At 52.2% G+C, this 18,790-nt stretch overlaps 2 protein-coding genes across 3 annotated transcripts in view; both read right to left on the bottom strand.

The window, feature by feature from the left end:
• Nucleotides 1-5,150, bottom strand: part of GPATCH4 (G-patch domain containing 4) — an 8,530-nt gene extending 3,380 nt beyond the window's left edge. Inside the window, exon 1 of the mRNA XM_009283414.2 lies at nt 5,121-5,150. Coding sequence (XP_009281689.1) covers nt 5,121-5,150 — 30 coding nt within the window. The remainder of the gene's footprint in view (nt 1-5,120) is intronic.
• A 1,982-nt stretch (nt 5,151-7,132) lies between these two features.
• Nucleotides 7,133-16,786, bottom strand: UBQLN4 (ubiquilin 4). Of its 2 annotated transcripts, XM_009283402.1 has the most exons (10): nt 16,551-16,786; nt 13,824-14,029; nt 13,223-13,485; nt 11,816-11,974; nt 10,863-11,088; nt 10,334-10,473; nt 9,801-9,884; nt 9,061-9,176; nt 8,239-8,416; nt 7,133-7,776 (listed from the first exon to the last, which is right to left on the bottom strand). In XM_009283402.1, exons 1-10 carry the CDS (start codon nt 16,760-16,762, stop codon nt 7,624-7,626), a joined length of 1,737 nt encoding a protein of 578 aa, XP_009281677.1. In that variant the 5' UTR covers nt 16,763-16,786; the 3' UTR covers nt 7,133-7,623. The 2 variants fall into 2 exon arrangements, with proteins under 2 accessions (XP_009281677.1, XP_009281678.1); XM_009283403.1 differs by lacking the exon at nt 9,801-9,884.
• Nucleotides 16,787-18,790: the final 2,004 nt, after the last annotated feature.

Raw genomic sequence — 18,790 nt, 5'->3', positions numbered from 1 at the left:
AGCTGGCTGGGTGTGCCACAGAACACACGCGCACACAGCTAACCGTGCGTTGCACAAACACAGCGTTTTACACGCTGGTGTCCGTGCGCTGCGCATACCTGCTGCCTGCACGTTGCACGCACACACGCTGCTCCCCTGTGCAGCTGCACGGCACACATGCCTGCTGCTCGTCGCCTGCTTCACACGTGTGCTGGTGCTGCTGAGTCTGGGCCAGGGGCAGAGCAGGCTCTGCAGCCTCAGAGGGTGCGTGTGCGTGTGCACGCGCATGTGTGTGCATGCAGGCACGCGTGGCCAGCCGGAAAGCCCAGTGGAAACCATGGCACAGTGCTCGGGCCCCGCAGCCGGGGGCTGTTTGCTTTTCTCCAGGGCTGTGCAGCGGGCAGGGGTCAGATCCTGAGCCGGTGCCATGGCCCCTCTCCCCTCCATACGCACAGCCCTGGGGCAACCCAGCCCCATCCCCCGTGCATCGTGCAGCTAGGCCAGGCCAAGCCATGCTGCGTCCTTGTCCCTCCCAGCTCCGTCCCTTCGCCAGCTGCCACTCAAAGCTGTCACCAAGGCCAGCCTATTGCCAGGCCAGTCTCGCTATAAGACTCCCAGACGCTGGCAGCTGCCAGCACCCTGGGCTTGGATGCGCCGGCAGAGCTAGGGGCACCCCGGTCTGGCACCCCTTGCCCTGCTGTCCACGGGGTCTGGCTCGGGTGATGCTGCAGGGATGGAGACATGCACCCACGTTGCGTCCCCTGGAACTCCCTTTGCTCCAGCAAAGCAGCGCTTCCTAAAGCAGGAGGAGGACGTGGTCCGGTGGGGAGGCAGCGTACGTGGGGGTGTCCCCGTGCAAATGCCTCAGCCTCCCTGCGCAGCTGCTCACACCGTGCTCCGACTGGGCAGGAGCAGCCCAGAGCTGCCACGAACTCCTGCACGTCACTGCTCCGCTGACACCAGCGGGAAGAGTTGGTGGGGAGGATGGGCAACCAGCCCCAAGGTGAGCAGGGGTGCGATGAGGTGTTATGACAGGGTGTGTGGCATGCAAGGTGTGCAATGGGGTCTACAGGGTGTGCATGGAGTGTGCTGTGCAATGGGGTGCATGACAGGGTGTGCACGGGGTGTGCGGCATGCGAGGTGTGCAATGGGGTGTACAGGGTGCGTGCTGTGCAATGGGGTGCATGACAGGGTGTGCACGGGGTGTGCGGCATACAAAGTGTGCAATGGGGTGTACAGGGTGTGCATGGAGTGTGCTGTGCAATGGGGTGCATGACAGGGTGTGCACGGGGTGTGCGGCATGCGAGGTGTGCAATGGGGTGCACGTGGTGTGTGTGCTGTGCAATGTGCTGCACATACAGCAAAGGCACCAACTCCGTACTTGGCACTGCTACAACCGCCGCACACAGCATCAGCATTTCACTGGCATGGCCAAGGGGGGTCGAGGGACATCCCCTCCCCTGCTCCAGCCCCGTCAGCATCGCTCCTGCATCTCCTTGCACTTTGCTTTCTTACCCAGCCCCAGCATCCCGGTGCCTGCTGCCTTCCCCTCCCACTCCCCTCGATAAGAGCGCTGGGGGCTTATCTCCAGGGTCGAGTCGAGCCGGGAGACCAGAGCAGCCTGGTGTCTGCAGGGCAGCAGCCTTGACTGCTCCATATTTCACTGCTATCTGCTCTGTCTGCTAGGATTAAAAAAAGCAGCAATAACCTTCATGGAGGAGCTGTCTCACGGCCGCATCCCAGATGTGCCTCGCAGAGCAGGGAAATGGAGGCAGCAAGGATGGGGATATTCCCACCAGGGCACCCAGGAAAACACAAGCAAGGCAGGACCAAACATCCCAGCACTGCAAAATCTGCCAAAAGCAGACACCCTTCCCAGAGCAGCGTGGAGAGCGTGGGAGGCTGGAGCAGTCCACTGACAGTCCAGGCTCCCAAACAGGAGATCAGGGCTGAGCTGGGGCTCAGACCCATCGCTGGCATTGAGTGGGGGGGGACATTGGGCACAACCACCATCCTTTGTGTCACCGCTGTCAGCAGTGGCCAAGGGCTGCGAAGCCCCTCTGGCACCCTGGACCCTCTCCCAGCGCACATTAGAAACCCACTGGGTTTCGTGGCTGACGCAGCCCGTCGTGCACCCATGGGTGCAAGCACAGGTGCATCAGCCAGATCCCACCTAACCCTACACAGGGCCATATCGAGGCACACGCAGACCCAGAGGGAAGGGCAGGTGCCCAAACACCACCCCTCTCCTTTTCTCTCTCCCCAGGGCAGCCCCGGCGATGCTCTCTGGACGACCACATATCCTTCAGCCCTGGGGCAGGCTGGAAGACTTGTGATTTTGTTGTTTCCAATGTCAAGGGAAGCAAACAACAAATCCCAGTCTCCGCCCTGCCCCAGGCACAGGCTCCACGCTGGCGGGCACTGCTGGCTCCAGCACAGCCGACCCCGCAAGCTGGGAATGCTGCACCCATGTGCAAACCCCGGTGAAACGCGGCCAGGGCTGGGTGGGCAGCTGCAGGGAACAAGGTAGCAACTTGCTGGAGAAATTAAAAATAAACCAAGTCAGAGCAACGTGAATACGGACCTGAATGTGACATGGTCACGTCCTGCTGGCAGGCAGCCGAGCAAGCTGGCGATGTCTCAACCACTCTCTAAATCATTGTTTTCTGCCCTGAAATGCTGCAGAATTGAGCAGAGAGGCAAAGGAGCTTCATTCAGCCTGCTCTGCCTCTAGCCCTTCCTTATGGCTCCCGTGGCTGAGCAAAGATGCTGCAGCAGTTCAATATACATACATATATATATGTGTATATACACACACGTATATTTTTTCCAAGCTATCCCACTCCATGACCTCCTAACGCTGGGAGATTTCCCTGCTGACCCCCTCTTGCAGCACGTTCAGAAGTTATTAACTTTAACAGAGTCAGTTTGAACTTGCACCCCCATAATCACGGCTGTGGCCGCAGGAAACAGCCCATGCTGTGGCCGGGGCCCTTCGTAAAATAAAAAATGGTTTCTTGAAAGAAATTTAGACGTTCGTTTCCTGCAGTATCTCCCTCTGCCACATTTAAGAGGTTTGATTTCAAAGTTGAAAGTGTTACATTTGGGTATTGGGGGGAAAAGGCTGCGGTTGTCTGCCAGGGAGGGGGGAGGAATAAGGTGAAAATAAGTCCTTGACAGCAGAAATCTCTCCAAATCCATCAGCCATATTTGCCACTACCTGCTGAGGAAATTGCTCCTTCCATTACATTTTAAAGGAATTAATTCTGTTTATCAGAGAAAAACGAGAGGAAACAGTCAGCAAGGAACACCTTTGGACAATTCCTCGGGGAAGGAGATACACAACAGGGAGAAAGTGCAATTGTTCCTTTGAAAGTGGGCTTTTGAACAGCACATTACTGAGGATTAGGGAAAGCTCTCTGGAGGGGATTAATGTTTCACTAAAAAGCTCCTTTCTCACCAGTCTTCAAAGCCGCCTTTTCCTCCCAAGCCTGGGCCGACCAAAGGTGAGACCCAAATCCCCTTGCGGATACCCAGGCCTGGAGCAGCCGCATCCCTCACACCTCCAGGCTCGTCCGACCACAGCCCCGCCGTGTCCCACCCCACGGCCCCTTCTGGGGAAGCCACAAGCCCTTCCCTCCCAGCTTTTATCCCCCATTTTGAGAAGGGGGGGAACGCTGCTGCTCCCACTACCCTGCCCAGAGCCAAGGCCAGAGGCTCCCAAGGTGCAGGTGCAGGGCAGAGCTCTGAGCTCAGCACTTCGCCCCAGTGCGTAGGCACGGGCAGATCACGATTCTTTTCTGCCCCCCGAGGGATAAGGGGGACCAGAGCATCAGTTGTAGCAGCTACAGGGAAAAGCCTGCAAAGCCCGCTAAAGAGACAGTGCTCAGCACAACCTTGGGGGAAAATAACTCCTGTAAGGGCCGAGGGGTTGGTAAAAGCTGCACCAGCGCAGAGCATTTCCCTGAGCTCGTCCCCTTCCCCGCAGGGGGAAGCAGCTGCTCCCCTCTGCACTGCTTCACCTCCAGAGCCACAAATCCATCCGGCTGCTCCACACAAGTACAGCAAAGCCCCTCCGGAGCAGCAAGGAGGGGAGCATGGAGGGTAGCAGCTTTGCCAAATTGCCCAGGGGAAGCTGGAGAGCTGGTAGATGAACATCAGATGCAAACAGAGGCTGCAAGCCGAGATAGCAGGCTGCCCTGTTATCTTTATTTTAGCACCTTGGTCGGTGAGCTGGCAGCAGGTGAGGAATAATCTCAAACTGACATAAGAGCGGATGCTGCGACACGGAGAGACAGGAGAAATATGTTTTCCTGCTTAAACAAGCAGAGGGACACTGAGGACTGAATGGCCTGTGAAGACTCAGCATTTCCCCCTCTTCTCCCCTGAACAGATGACAATCATTATCCTCCTTCTGTGGGAAGCACTGGAGAATGGCTTCCACGCACTTGCCACGGTCCAGAGCCCTCTCTGGAAAAGCAGGACTTCAGCTTAAGAAAAAAAAAAAAAATCCTAGCAAGAACTTCTACAAGAAGCACATTAATTCTCCTCAATAATTCACAGCAGCCTGCCTACACTACCAGCAGGATCCCTCCACCACGCAGGTATTTCCAGCCAGCTTTGCTCGCAGGCACCAAGCAGCCAGCCTCTGTGCGGCTCAGCTCCGGCCTCATCTCAGTGATGCTGAAGCATCACCAACTCTGCTCCACCTCACCGGTCCAAGCCGAGACAGCAATGGCAGCCACAGCCTCGCAGGAGCCCTCCCTCTCGGCAGGCTCATTGCTTTGGACTCACCGGACCCCCCTGGCCTCTCCAAGTCCCTCCTACATCAGAAACGGAGGGACAGGTCAGAAGCTTCTATCCAGCAAGCAGCACACCAGCTCCCCTCACACGCACACAGATCCCTCGCGCTGGTGTGATTTACACCACATCAGCACATCTTGCTAACACTGAGGAGGGAGCTGGAAGGACCGTTTTCTGGCTGGCCAGGAAACAACAGGGTTTGGGACTAGTTTTGCTTTTCAAAGAGGTTCAAGCGCAGAGCACAACCTTTTCGCAAAGATGGGGGTACGTCTCCACTCCCCGTGACCCAGCAGCACCACCTCTCCTTCCAGCTGCCTTCTCTGCTCCCTCTCACTCACCTGGTTACCCCCATCCTCCCACAAGCGCATTCTTTGCAAGAGCTGGCTTGCGTGGGGACGGAGTCTTTGCAGAGATAAATAGACCTTAGTGCAGGCAAAGGACATCTGCCAAATCTAAGATACCATGAAGGACCATACAGGCCTTTTTATAAGCCCATTTTTAGCTGCAAAGGGGCCAATTAGCAACATTAGGAAAGAGCTCTGACCCTGCCAGTGCAATCAAGAACTTCAGTACCCATCCTTACGCAGCTCTTTGCAAATCCTTTTTATGTTTGAGGAGAGGTTGCAAAAAGAAATCCACATGTATGTGCACAGCCTCCAAGAGAAGAGATTAAAGTTAGGCTTTCCGAATCCTCATCTAAAAAACCCGAGTCTCGTTGTGATGCACATACACAAAGGCAGGAGCATTTCCAGCCCGCGTGCACTCCCATGTTTTCTCAAGCAACCACTGCTCCACCTACGCTCTCCAACAACACAGGATATTGATAGATGCCATCTCAAACTCAGAAGCAAGCTGGGTGCAGCAGGTTTTACAGGTATACAGGCAAGCAGTGCTGAGATTCCTCCCATTCCCTCTCACTACCCAATCCTCCCCTTCCAGAAGAAACTTTAAAAAAAAAAAACCCAAAACAAAACAGAATACTAACACCCAGCTAACAGCAAGCACTGTGCTTGCTATAGAAAAGCAGGGGTAAAATCCACTGCGCACAGAGCTGCCCAGGTTCCCCTGGGTATTGGCACGCTCCAGCTGCAAGCAAACTCCTCTGGGGTCAGCAGAAGAACCCACTGGCTTCTTATACACTGTCGATCAGGTCATCCAAACACAGCAGAACTACCAAGCAGCTGTTAAGCTTGTCCTACACATACCTGACAGTCCCTAATTCAAAGGAAGCTTCCAAACGGGCACATTTAGGGCAAGCCTTCAGCAGCATTTCTTAAGTGCCGAAGTGGCAAAAAGATTTCCTGCCACAAGAGGGAAGGAAGCCCGGCCAGGTGGGGAGGTTGCACGACACCCCACACTATCTGCAAGAGGTAAGCATGGGGGACAAGACAGATTAATCACAAGTAACTAGGGGAACTCAATCAGCTTCAATGTGGCAATCAAGGAAGATACATGGAGTGCAGGGAGACAGATGGTTGTGCGCATTTATTTCTCTTTGATAAAAATGGTATGCAAATTACACAGCCATGGAGGCTCTTGGGAAAATATCACCCTGCTGGTCCTCGGGGAGCTTCTTGGAGAGTCATAACATTCAAACACACCAGGGGGGGGGGGGGGGGGGGGTGGTGGAGGATGGATCTAAACTGGGAAGAACATGAACTTCAACATTTTCCAGTGAAGCGAAAAGATTGTTAACTTATTTTTCAACTTCCTTTTTTGTTTTTACACGTTCAGGAACGAACTACGGAGCACCAAGAGTCAACAAACCCCTGCCACTACTGCGCCAGAACTAAATTGCTTGGGCAGAAACGCACCTTTTGAACACGTTCTTCTGCACGGCACTTTCAACTCAAGTTCAAGAACAGCAAGCCTGATCCCTGAAGGCATCTAGGCTCCTTTACACCATCCCAAGAGCGTAAAGAGGCGGGGGCGGGGCGTGGAGGATGGATCTAAACTGGGAAGAACATGAACTTCAACATTTTCCAGTGAAGCGAAAAGATTGAAAACTTATTTTTCAACTTCCTTTTTTGTTTTTACACGTTCAGGAACGAACCTACGGAGCACGAGTCAACAAACCCCTGCCACTACTGCGCCAGAACTAAATTGCTTGGGCAGAAACGCACCTTTTGAACACGTTCTTCTGCACGGCACTTTCAACTCAAGTTCAAGAACAGCAAGCCTGATCCCTGAAGGCATCTAGGCTCCTTTACACCATCCCAAGAGCGTAAAGAGGCCATACTTCAAATGTAGTTTTCATGCACATCAACCCTCTACCAGGAGATCAGAGGCACCTGTGTGCAAGGGACACAGGCTCAGTTCATCCAAGGGAACACTGAGACAAATGACATCAGAAATTTCCAGGTCATTTCAATTTTTCTTTTGATCCATTCCCAATAAGATGCTGGGAGAAATAACCAAAACCCAAACTTGGCTCAAGTTTTAAATATTTGCCTGAAAGGAGGGCTAGGGGAGGGAATCATGTACAGTTAAAATCAAGCTACTCAAAACACAATCATTCAGGTAAGTAACTAGAAGTATCGCCTCTACCATCTAGAGAGAGAGAGAAGAGTGTCTGAGACAGAGGGCATATTTAGGAAAAAATACACATCTGAAGTCTCTGTGGCCACGATGAGAACTGGAATCCACATACAAGCCAGTTAAAGAGCATTTCAACATGAAATCTTAACTTAGTAGGAAGGTCAGGGGTTAAGCTGTATCTTTTTGTTTTAAATACATGGACAGCTGTCAGATATGAAAATGATGGTGGGCTTTCCTGAAAGATCCCCCTGTGCATGTGTATGGATGCATGTGCTGATGTCTGTGGGGCAGCATGACAAGAGTTTAGGAAGGCTGGGAGCCCAGCAGTCTCTCAATAGCTGCATTGATGTCTCCACCAGTGGCAATAAGCGCCTGGAGGTTGGCCTCACGATTAATGAAGCCCATGGCGTTCAGCTGCTCCAGCTGCTGTTGGAATCGCACTTCAGGACTCTGCGCCTACAGAGGGAAAGGACAAAGACCTTAGAGTCAGACAGCAGAGATCAACATCCAATATGGGCAGGGCCAGCAACGACGGCTAAGCAGGGACCCTGAGCTCAGCTTTAGGCGTACTGAAATACTCTAGGCTCGTTTAGTGATGTTACCCACCTCCCCACATTGCCGTGGGCTTTGGCACAGCAGCCACACTGCACGCAGTTAGTCCAAGTTCTGTACCTACGGTGACAGAAGCGCTGGAAGGAGGATCCCTGGCACTCTTAGCTTCAAACCTGCGCAAAGGGTTACTACACCCCAAAGAACTAGCCAGCCTGAGACACCAAACTTAGCATAAAGCACCATAGCCAAGAGAAACCTGTTGGGGACCACGTTCCTAGGGGTGGGGTGGGATCAGGACAACCTCTAGCTCATCCTGGAGATGTCCCTCCCCAGAAGCGTATCAGCATGCAGCTGGGCATTACATACTTGAGAGGTTCCTCCGGCCAGCAGCTGGATCATCTGCTGCATGAGCTGCTGTTGGGGGTTACCACCCCCAGCTGGAGAGGCACTGGCCGGCGTCGAAGCGGAGGGAACGGGGTTCTCCGGGATTGTGCTTTCTCCTGTGGAGGACGGGGGCATTCGAGGCATGCCGAAGGAGCCGAGGCTGCAGAGGAAGGCAGGGCACGCTCAGAGGCAAGTTGGCACTTCTGGGTGTCCCCCAAGAGCTGGGCAGCACAGTAACCAGCAGGCTCTGCCAGGCTGGCCCTCACTGAGGTCCACACTACAGGACAGCTTTGTAAATTAAACTGGCTGCATTTGTATCCTGGTCACACATGGTGCTGGGAGTAAGCAATCCTAACAGAGGCACAGGCCTGAAAGGAACTGCAGAGACCGAACGTGACCCACGCTGCCAGAGAGCAGAAGGCCTGAGGGCTGCCGGCAGACCAGTCTGCCCCAACGTACCCACCCAACCTTGTAGCTGTGCATCTCATACTGTTCTCCAGAGATAAAATTCTTGAGTTCAGCCAATACTGAATACAGCAAACAAAAGATGGGGGAGGGACCAAGTGGTTTCCAAACCTTTTCTCCAAAAAGAAAGGGTCAAGGACTTCCCACGTGAAGTACAAACAGAAAGTGCTAATTAGCTGGAACTCACAGAGGCCTGCAGGCGCACACACACACACACGCAGAAGTCCCCATGACAGGGTGCCCTAAGCAGATCTCCTCGATGAATCAACAGCTAGTCTGCCTGCTGGTATCAAGCATGTCAGCTCTGCCTGCAGAAACCCACTGTAAAACACTTATTACCTTGGCACTAGTCCTGGGGCCTCCGTTTGCAGCGTCTGGAGTCCCTGCTGGATCTGGAGGAGCGCCTGCATGGCACGGGGGTTGGTGAGAATGGAGAGGGAGTCTGGGTTCTGCATCTGGGAACAAAGGCAAAAAGACACAGCGGTACCAAACAGCGAGAGCTTCTGCAGCCAGAGATCCATCAGCTCTAAATGTGAACAACAATCAGCACAGAGATGCGCCTCTCGCCCTGCAGCCAAAGCAAACCTACAAGTCTGGTTCCTCCTTCAAGTCTCCAGACTGCAGGGCTCATCTACAGAGATACTCAAGAGTTTAGATCACATTTCCTAAATGAACTAGGTGAATCAGATTAGAACTGGGGGCACATGCCTTTGGAATTAAAGTGATTTGATTTACCTGAGTGAACCAGCTGCTCTAGCACAATTAGCTGTTTTAATTTCTGTAAACTCATTACAGTGAGAGACTGTCCACACAGGGGTTTCATGTAGCTTAACTAGTCTAATTTGAAGTCTACCTTTAGGTAATTTAGATTACTTAATGTAGATTGCCTTGTCTAAACAAGCTCTTCCTTTCTCTCTCCCCTGTGCAAACCCCTTTCTTTCACAGCCCAAACCACCCAAGCCCACATGCTTCCTAGTCCACTTGACTAAGCAGCCCAGATACTCCCTTTCCTACAGAGGATGGAAAAGCTCTGGAGCCCAGGAGCTGAGAGCAGCACAGGGCCAGACAGGGGCCTTTACCTGCTGCAGGAAGACAGGGAGCTGAAGGCGAAGCTGTTCTTGAAGCTGTGGATTCCCAGCAAAGAGGGGGACATTTACCATGATCTAGCAAGAGACAGCACACGTAGGTAGGGTCAGAGGGTTGCTGCCACTGGCCGTTAAGCCCTACGTAACTAAGCCATGAAGAACAAGTCAGTCATGCCCCTGACTCCCTCCCTGGGCTTTCAACATGTTCCCCTGCTAATGGGGACTGAAACAGGACAGCTCAATTCCTGGCAGCAGTGTTGAACAGGGGCCACTTGGCCACGGGCAAAGAGAAGGGCCATTCCCACGTCCCTTTGAAAGCCACCTTTTTTGGTAGGGGCTCTGCTAAGACACAGGGTTCAGTACCGTGACTGCCTTCAAGCTATTGAGAAATACAACAAAACTGTCTATATTCACTCAGCTCTCCGGTTTCTGCAAGAGGAACCACTCCAACTATAGAAGCAGACTGGTCTCACAAGCATTGTGCTCACGGCCTGTCTGACAATAGAAGACAACTGCACCACTTTTACCTGTGCTGCAAAGTCCGGGTTCTGGGCAAGAGTTTGCATCATGCTCCGCATGTAAGGGGCAGAAATCATGTTCTGCATCAGCTGAGGGTTTTCAGAAATCTGCTGCAGGAGTCCTTGCATCTCTGGGCTGTTAAACATGCCTGCAAGGGGAAAGGGAAGAGAAGACAAAGGAAAGCCCCTTACAAGCCTGAGCACTGCTGCAATGCCTGAAATACAACATGACATATAACAGCAATGCCTTTACTTCACCCCCTGGCCAAGAGTGAATATCGCTGTGAACAGCCATGGTAGTGCTTTGCTTGCCACTCTCCCATGCTCTCGAGGGCTGCAGGGACATCAGAGTTCCCAAAGTAACCCTCCGACAGGCGCGCAAGAAATAACCCATTTGTGCTTGCAGCTGGGCTAGAATCATTCATCTGGAGAGCAGCCCCGGACAGGCACTCAAATGGCAGAGGGAACCACCCTCCAAGGAAGCCTGGGTGACCTGTTCAGTCAATAGCACCCTCTGGTTCCTCTCTTGCTTACGTACCAGCCCCAATGCTAGCAGCATTCAGCCCAAAGGGGTTGGATACAGTCGGTGTGCTTTGGGTGGTTGCCGAGCCAGTGCTCCCTTCACTGCTGGGCGCCTGGCTCTGGGAAGCAGGGGGCGTGGGGCTCCAGGGGTTCGGTAACGGCTCCCTGTTCTCCGTCCGCAAAGGCTGAGAGCTTGAGCTATCAGAATTCCCCGTCAAGGAAGAGAAAGGATTGTTGCCAAACTAGGGAAAAAGAAAAAAGAAATAGCCGTAATCATTTAGCCCCAGCAGAGAATGTCGGACTAACCCCACCACTGTATGAGCTAGGGAACAGCTGATCATATTCATCTAGGTCCAGAATTTGCTAAACACATGCCAATAATTTGCTTCCTGAGGAATCTGTAATCCACAACACACCTCGCTCAGAAAAAGACCAGGCTCAAGAAGTGGCCACAGCCCTAGATTTGGCTCCCAAATGCAGGGCTTCAAAACATCCATGTAAAATCAGCACCCGGACATACCAGTAAGTAATGCTAGACTGGAGTATGTCTGCACAGCCTTTTGCAGACAGACCTGCGCTCACTCCTCCTGTGTTTCAAGCCAGCTGGATCTCAGCCAGCTCCAATCCAAAGGCGTCAGGCTTGAGCTAATACAGTAAGCTGGGCTGACAGCAGAGGGCCGTGCTAACGAAGCTATGGGGCCTTCACATTGGCGATGGCTGGCATCCAGCCTGCTCGGAGACCAAAGGAGCGAGGGCAGGTCTCTGCTCAGATACACCAAACCATGTAATAAAAGCAGATGGCAGGCACCGCACAACGTTCTCCTGCTAGTGGCTGCATTCATCATCTAGAGCAGGAGGGGATGAACAGCCATGCTTTGGGAAGGCTGCCCCGTTAGCACGGGGGTCAGGGAAAGATCCCTTTCCCATGCTTAGCCCACTACACCCCACTTACAGGAATGCAGCCAATACCTGCTCCCTGGCTGCACTAAACATGGGCTCCTGGATGTCCGTGTACATCCGGCGCAGGGCGTTGTATCCTCCTGGAATGCTCTCGAGGTTACTCAAAGCACGGTCCTGGTTCCGCATCATCTCCTGCATCATGGCAGGGTTACGAGCCAATTCCATTGTCTGGGAGAAGGAGGAAAACGTGGAAAGCTCAGGTCCATGTGCACCATGGAAGACCAGAGCGGATCAAGAGGCTGGTTAGCAGCCCAGCTGTATTCTACTGATCTACCAGCCAAGCACTGAAAGAGTTAAATCTCAGCTCCCAGAAGAAAGAGTATAATTAAACCCGTTTCACAGCCAGAGAGCAGAGAGATCATTTATCCAAGCAAAGAGAGCCCAGGGATCCTGGCTCCTCCCATCTTTGCTCAGCTCTCTTCCTTCTCAACCTCAATTCAGCTGGATGAGATTGTTTTGTTTCTAAGCAGTATCAGGACATCCAAACATTTAACACCCATATGTTCCCACTCAAAGTAGATGGACTGCATTCAAAAACTGAGAAGGTGGAAGACATTGGATCCTTCCCATTTCAAGAAAACCAAGAAATTCACCCTCTCCAGACTTCTGATGGGTCTCCCCTGCACAAGGAACATACAGATCTCATTTGACAAGCTGCTTAAGTACGCATCATTCACAATGTAGTCCTGCAGCTCTGGAATTTCATGTATGGCCGACACAGTTGAAAGAAAGATAACCGAGAAGCAGATGGAAACTAGGCTCATTCAGCAACAACCCAGAAAGACCTCCTGACAAGTCTTCCTGGGGAAACAGCAGTCTCCTGTCAAGGGCTATTTAACACTCAGGCTCTCACTCATCCCTTATGCTTCCCTTCCGATGAACCTTCGGTCTTCCAGATAGCCAGTCCTCTAGGGCATGGGTCCTCTCTGTTCTGGGATTGTACAGAAAATCGAGACCTCTAGGATCCCGGCTTACGACTAGTGCTCTCCGCTGATACAGGTAGTAAAATATTGACTGTACAGCTCCGTAGTCTATACTTAATCTATCGAGAGAAACAAAAAGCTTTTGCAGTAGCTTCACTTCTCCGTGACTGCTTTTACTCCCATTCCTGAATCAGAACACAGTAGCCTTGTATGCAGCACGCTAGGATGATCCCAGCATCCTTTTTTGCCCAACACATGATAGATTCAATAGCCCTGAAAGGGAGATAAGAGTTGCAAGTATGTGGGTTGAGTAATCAGTATTCACATAACTCAGGACCACCATCTGTTTGTGGGGAGCTTACAGCAGGAAGGAAGAGATCTCTAAAATCACTGATCTGGCATTCACACACTCCCTTTGGAGAGCAGACACTGAAGCTAGTCCACAAAGATGCTCTTGAACATGCTTTAAACAGACCCTGGCATGCTGACTCACCTGCCTCATGAGCTCCGGGTTATTCAGCATGTGGCTTATCTCTGGATTTCGCTCCATGAGCTGCTGCATCTGGGGATTGGCCATGATCATCTGTCTCATGAGGTCAGGGTTAGACATCATGTTCTGCACCAAGGGATTCTCCATGATCTGAGAAAGCATCTCTGGGTTGGACATCAGCTGCCGCTGCATCTGCTGCTGGAGCTCCATGAAGTTGGCAGAGCCCATCCCAAGGTTGCCCAGCCCAGTGATGCCGCCAAAGCCAGCTGGAGAGGGAACAACACATGGGGAGAGAGGCGTGAGTCAGTAACTGTCGGCAGCTGCAAAAAGAGGACAAGCACATCAGCTGAACTGCACCCACGCTAATCGAGGGGTATCTTATATTCCTACAGCAGCCAGCTCTGAGGGAGGACACCCCCTGCACATGCTTCCCTAAAGGCTTTGGCATTATCCTGAGCAGGGAAACCGAGGTATGCTGGTGGAAGCAACTCATGCAAAGCCTACAGCAAGCAGAGACAACTACAGGGGTCAAGAACCCCAACTCCTTGGTCTAATCCTAGGAAATTCTTCTTTCGAGTCACACCTTCTCACAGCCATCACTTACACAGGATGGATGTAGCACTGTTAGAGCCTCCGTCTCCAGGACCTCCCATGGTCCCTGACCCACTGCTCCGTCTGCTGCCGCTCCCTGTGTCAGAAACGGCGCTGCTGGATGTGGAAGGCTGAGATGGGGCAGCAGGAGAAGAAGGGGTTGCAGTGGGGGCAGAAGCGGCATTGGGGGCAGAAGCAGCAGATGTTGAATCTTGGACCCTGCAAAGAAACAAAAGATGACATTAAACTGAGATTCAGGAACGGTGAGCAGACTCCTCTGTGGGGGACACAGGATGGTGCACCCCACACCGACCGAGCCTCCTTCGCGCCTGTTGTCCCCGCAGCAGCCAGCTCTGGCTGCTTCCATTCCTGCCTGCATGGATGCACAGCTGTGCTCCCAGATGCCTTCCATCTGCTGAAATCTGCCTCCCATCCTGATGCGTAACAGCCCCTGACATTCTATCTTGGCCCACACAAAGTGGCTTGACTGGTCTTACCCCAAGTTGTATCTAGCTTTTCCTTGAATCACACTGAACTATTTACCTCAGCTATATCCTTGAGCAATGAGTTTGCTCCAAACAGGAAAATCCTCCTGCTGCTCCCACAGAAACCACAGGAGGTTACAGCAGGGCTAGTGCATGGGGTAAACAATAATCTGCTTTTCTGCAAATCCTCCCATGCACTGAATATTCCTATCAGTGCTCCTGGGGGCAAAAATAAGTACCAGCATTACTCTACAGAAAGGGAAACTGAGGCACAAGGCAGCTAGCATCTGTCCCATGAAGCTACAGAACGTTTCTGGCCAGCTTGGCTATGAATTCACATCTCTGCCACTGGTTGTACCTCGTATGCAAGGCTTCCCCATCCAACACAAGTTGGCTAGAGCTTCTTTTAATACACACATGCAGATACTGTGCCATAAGCCACAGCGCAGCAGATGCTGGACATCAGCTTTATTGAGTAAACCAACCCCAGCTAGTACCTTGTAATCACAGCTCCTCCTCAGGATTTTTATAGGAATTTGAAAGAGAACATTTAAAGATTCTCTGAAGCATCTACAGTCATGACAGTGAGTCCTGGACTAGCGCTGAAAAGCTTTCACATGAAATTAGACCACAAAATTCACTGTACTTGCCTCAAATAGTGCTATTATGCCACTGACAAGTAAATAAGAACAATATCTTGATTTTTTTTTTCCCCCCAAACCAAGAATTATTCTTTTCTCTAACTCCCTTTCCTTTTTCACTCTTATTCTAGGACTTTAAAAATCAAACCTGAAGGTCCCTGTCCACTTTCCAGACTCACCTGACTGCTGCTGAAAACCAGTGGCCACTGAGAGGGAGGCAGAGTGGGGAAACAAAGCAAATAGGAAGCTGAACAAAAAAGGAAGGAGGAAGCTGGAGAGAGGTCACTTGGTTTCTCTCAACACAGGAAGAGGCTGTAATTCTTCAGTAAGCACTTATTTATGACTATTAGCAGGGGAAAAAAAAGTGAGCAACCCAGGACAGCTCTCTCGTTTACCCTCTGAAATGGTTCATAAGTACTGCAGTTTGCTGTGGAGGCAGTGGTAAACAGCATCAGACCATCAGGCTACCTGGAGATGCAGAACCCAGAGAGAGGCCTCCTGCAGAAGCTGCCAATAAACATGCTTGTCTTTGTAAAAAAGAGGCAGGGCAGGGGGGAAGCACTAATCTCGACTAAGCCAGTAAGGCAGCTCTCCCAGGGGACAGCAGAACTGCACAAAGAGACGCAGTCCTGTTAGTTCACCAGGAGCCCGACCAGACTGCAGCAGGGAGCCCACGAAATGGTTGTGAAGGGGGTTTCGAGATCAACAAGACGTGGCTGTGCCTGAAGTGCAGCAACTGTTCCCAAGAGCCTTCTGTGCCCACCATTCCATTGGATAGCACTGGGAAAAGCCTAACCCTGCAGGACCTTGCAGTCAATCCTGCATCCCCTTCTCAGGCTGAGCTACACAGCGCAGATGGACACAAGTGAGCCATGTCCAAACTGGGAGCTACCGTGGGGTGTGCCCACAGTACTTGAGCTAACAACCACACTGCCGCATGCACGTGGGCATACGGCCCGAGCCTCCGCGCATTCCCACCGAGGTGGAGCACCCACCTGTCTGCACCTGCCCAAGCAGACATGCCTATAGGTACCACACAGGAACACTGTTCTGCCCTACAGATAGTGCTTTGCATGTGTGGCGTGCCTCCCATGGCACCTGAGAGACCGTGAGCACAGGCTTAGAGCAGAGTATATGATAGGAAGCGAAAGAAAAACTGGGTATTAGTTTCAACTTCAACGCAAATTCATTGGGAAAGTAATTTCTGTTAATGGCAACTTATTTTTGTTAGAACTAGTATCAAGTTCCAATGGGTTCTTTCAAGATTACTAAATTATAAAGGCTCAAAATACGCAAAGCCACATACACACGTTGTGTTAAAGAAGAGTCAGCCCCCTCAGGTACTTGCCACAAACTTACACAGCTGTGTAACCTAGGGAAAAGACAGGCCGAGTGATAAACCCCAGAGCTGCATGGCAAAGCCATGGCAGGGAGAGTGCCTGGGAGAGTCCTCCTGCCAGATCACCGCTGCCAGACTCGCACACGCCCCAAAGCCAGCACTCAGGCCTCACACAAGTACTCTGCTTCAGACATCGATAGGGCAGAAATGCTCCACCATCGTTTATTCGCATCATCCTTTTACCCTCAGCCCCCCAAGACGAAACAGTTTCTTACTTCTGCGGAGTCTTAATGACCAAGTGTACAGTCAGCCCATCTTTGATCCCATGTTGATTCAACGTGTCTCCATCCTTCAGGATCTTCCCAGCAAAGATCAGAACCAGCTGATCCTGTTTGGCTTTAAACCGCCTGGAAATCTCTTCTTTGAACTGAAAAACAAACAAAGCATTTTTCAGGCAAAGGACCGAGACCAGAAATTTAAAGCTCATACTCCAGATATCATATCCACTATGCAAACAGCATAAGGAACTGACAGTCCTTCAGTACCTCACCCAAAAGGAGCCATGCAGGTACCAATTCAGTCACCAGTTGCTGAGGATGTCTGAGGAGCATTTTTAGGACCGAGGACCGAGACCAGAAATTTAAAGCTCATACTCCAGATATACTATGCAAACAGCATAAGGAACTGACAGTCCTTCAGTACCTCACCCAAAAGGGGCATAAAAAAAAAAAAAAAAAAAAAAAAGACAAGCTCTACACTTACATAATGTGGAGTAAATTTCAGAAAGAATAGAGCAATTACCTCAAGAAGAGCTGAAGGCTTCCAAAGCAAGATCAAGTGTGTCTCTTAGGTCTAATCCAAATATACCATTTATCCTCTGAATGACTGAACTGTTTTTGTCTCTGCTCATTTGATTTTTTTCCTAAGGAAAGCCCAACTCTGTTTTAATACAGGACAGAGCTCTATGGAAAAGGGAACAATCCTTTATCAGCCAATGGAAATAAACTAGGTCTTCTCCAATTCCTATTTCTGCAACTGAATTCCCTATGAGCATGCCACGCCACATAACATGGACACCTCTTCTTTACTGTGTGATGGGGTGGGATTAACACCTGCCAATAATGTTGTCATTGCTAGCCCAGCTGGGGCATTCCCAAGTTGATCTGCGAGGAAAAAAAGCCTTGCATTTGGAAGCCACAAACTACAGGAAATTCAGAGGGAAAGGCCAGGACGGAAAGAGAAGCACACACCTGTCCCAGAGGAACTCGCAGCCTTCGCAGCAGAACCCTCAAAAACAACGCCCAGGAGAGCGCAGCCCTGAGCCCCAGGTCATCCTGGTCGCAAAGTTTCATGCTCTCCTCTGCACAAAGCCATCACTTAACATCCCGCTTATACTGACGGGCTCTCAGGAGCTGACCAGGAATGAGCAGGAGGGCCACACGTCCTACAGCCCCTGCCTACCCCACAACTCTGCTCCCCAGAGGCCTCCACCAGGTCCTTCACACCACAACCTCGTGCCCTACACCCCAGATCAAAGCGCGCAGCAAGCCAAGAAGCCGAGAGCCGTGCCGATGACACCTTGCCCCAGTGGGCAAGCCACTTCAGAGCCCCAGGTCATCCTGGTCGCAAAGTTTCATGCTCTCCTCTGCACAAAGCCATCACTTAACATCCCGCTTATACTGACGGGCTCTCAGGAGCTGACCAGGAATGAGCAGGAGGGCCACACGTCCTACAGCCCCTGCCTACCCCACAACTCTGCTCCCCAGAGGCCTCCACCAGGTCCTTCACACCACAACCTCGTGCCCTACACCCCAGATCAAAGCGCGCAGCAAGCCAAGAAGCCGAGAGCCGTGCCGATGACACCTTGCCCCAGTGGGCACAGCCACTTCAACAGTGCTTGGGCCAGTCCTTGCAAATTCCAGCCCCCTCCCACTTGCCCCATGCCACTGTGCCCTGTGAAGCTCCCTTACAGGAGCAGAGCCCGCCAGCCCACACGTGGGCTGATGGTCCCTTTCCTCCGCTCCATCCAACCTTCGCCCCAAAGACTTGCCCAGCCTCCTCCTCTCACCCGAGGGATCTGCCTCCCAGTGTCCAGACCCACCCCACAACACCCACTGCCTCCCCACAGGCAGCCCCATATGCACTCACCAGGCTCTGCCCCCAAAGCCACTCCTCCCCATCACAGCACCCTTCCAGTACCAACCGCTCAAGGAACACCTTCCCTCCCACTCCCTGCGCAGCCCAGCCCACGGGCCGGGCCCCCAGACCCCCACCCCGATCCTTCACACCTCTCTCCCCACCGCCACCATCCACCCCAAAGCTCCCTTCCCCACGACCGCTCCCCACAAAGCCACTCTACAAGACCCTCACAACACACCCCTCCCACATCCCCACCAGCACCCTGTTTTCGACACCCACAAACCCTCCCACGGATTACCCCCAGGACCATGTCCCCCCGCCCCGGGACTGTCCTCATCCCTAGTGTCAGCTCCCCGCTCAGAGCCCCCCCCCCAGA

The sequence above is a fragment of the Aptenodytes forsteri genome, unplaced genomic scaffold, assembly GCF_000699145.1.
Source record: "Aptenodytes forsteri isolate BGI_AS27 unplaced genomic scaffold, ASM69914v1 Scaffold230, whole genome shotgun sequence".
Taxonomy (NCBI): Eukaryota; Metazoa; Chordata; class Aves; order Sphenisciformes; family Spheniscidae; genus Aptenodytes; species Aptenodytes forsteri.
The sequence above is the reverse complement of the archived record's forward strand: the minus strand, read 5'-3'. Positions and strand labels throughout refer to the sequence as shown.

Excerpts from the sequence above, each read along its gene's own strand:
- UBQLN4 (XM_009283402.1), bottom strand. The coding sequence starts at position 16,762 with ATGAGCTTTAAATTTCTGGTCTCGGTCCTTTGCCTGAAAAATGCTTTG. Across the intron at positions 8,417-9,060 it reads GCCCCAGGACTAGTGCCAAG|CCTCGGCTCCTTCGGCATGC; the intron begins GTAATAAGTGTT and ends CTTCCTCTGCAG. Across the intron at positions 7,777-8,238 it reads TGGCCGGAGGAACCTCTCAA|GCGCAGAGTCCTGAAGTGCG; the intron begins GTATGTAATGCC and ends TTCCCTCTGTAG.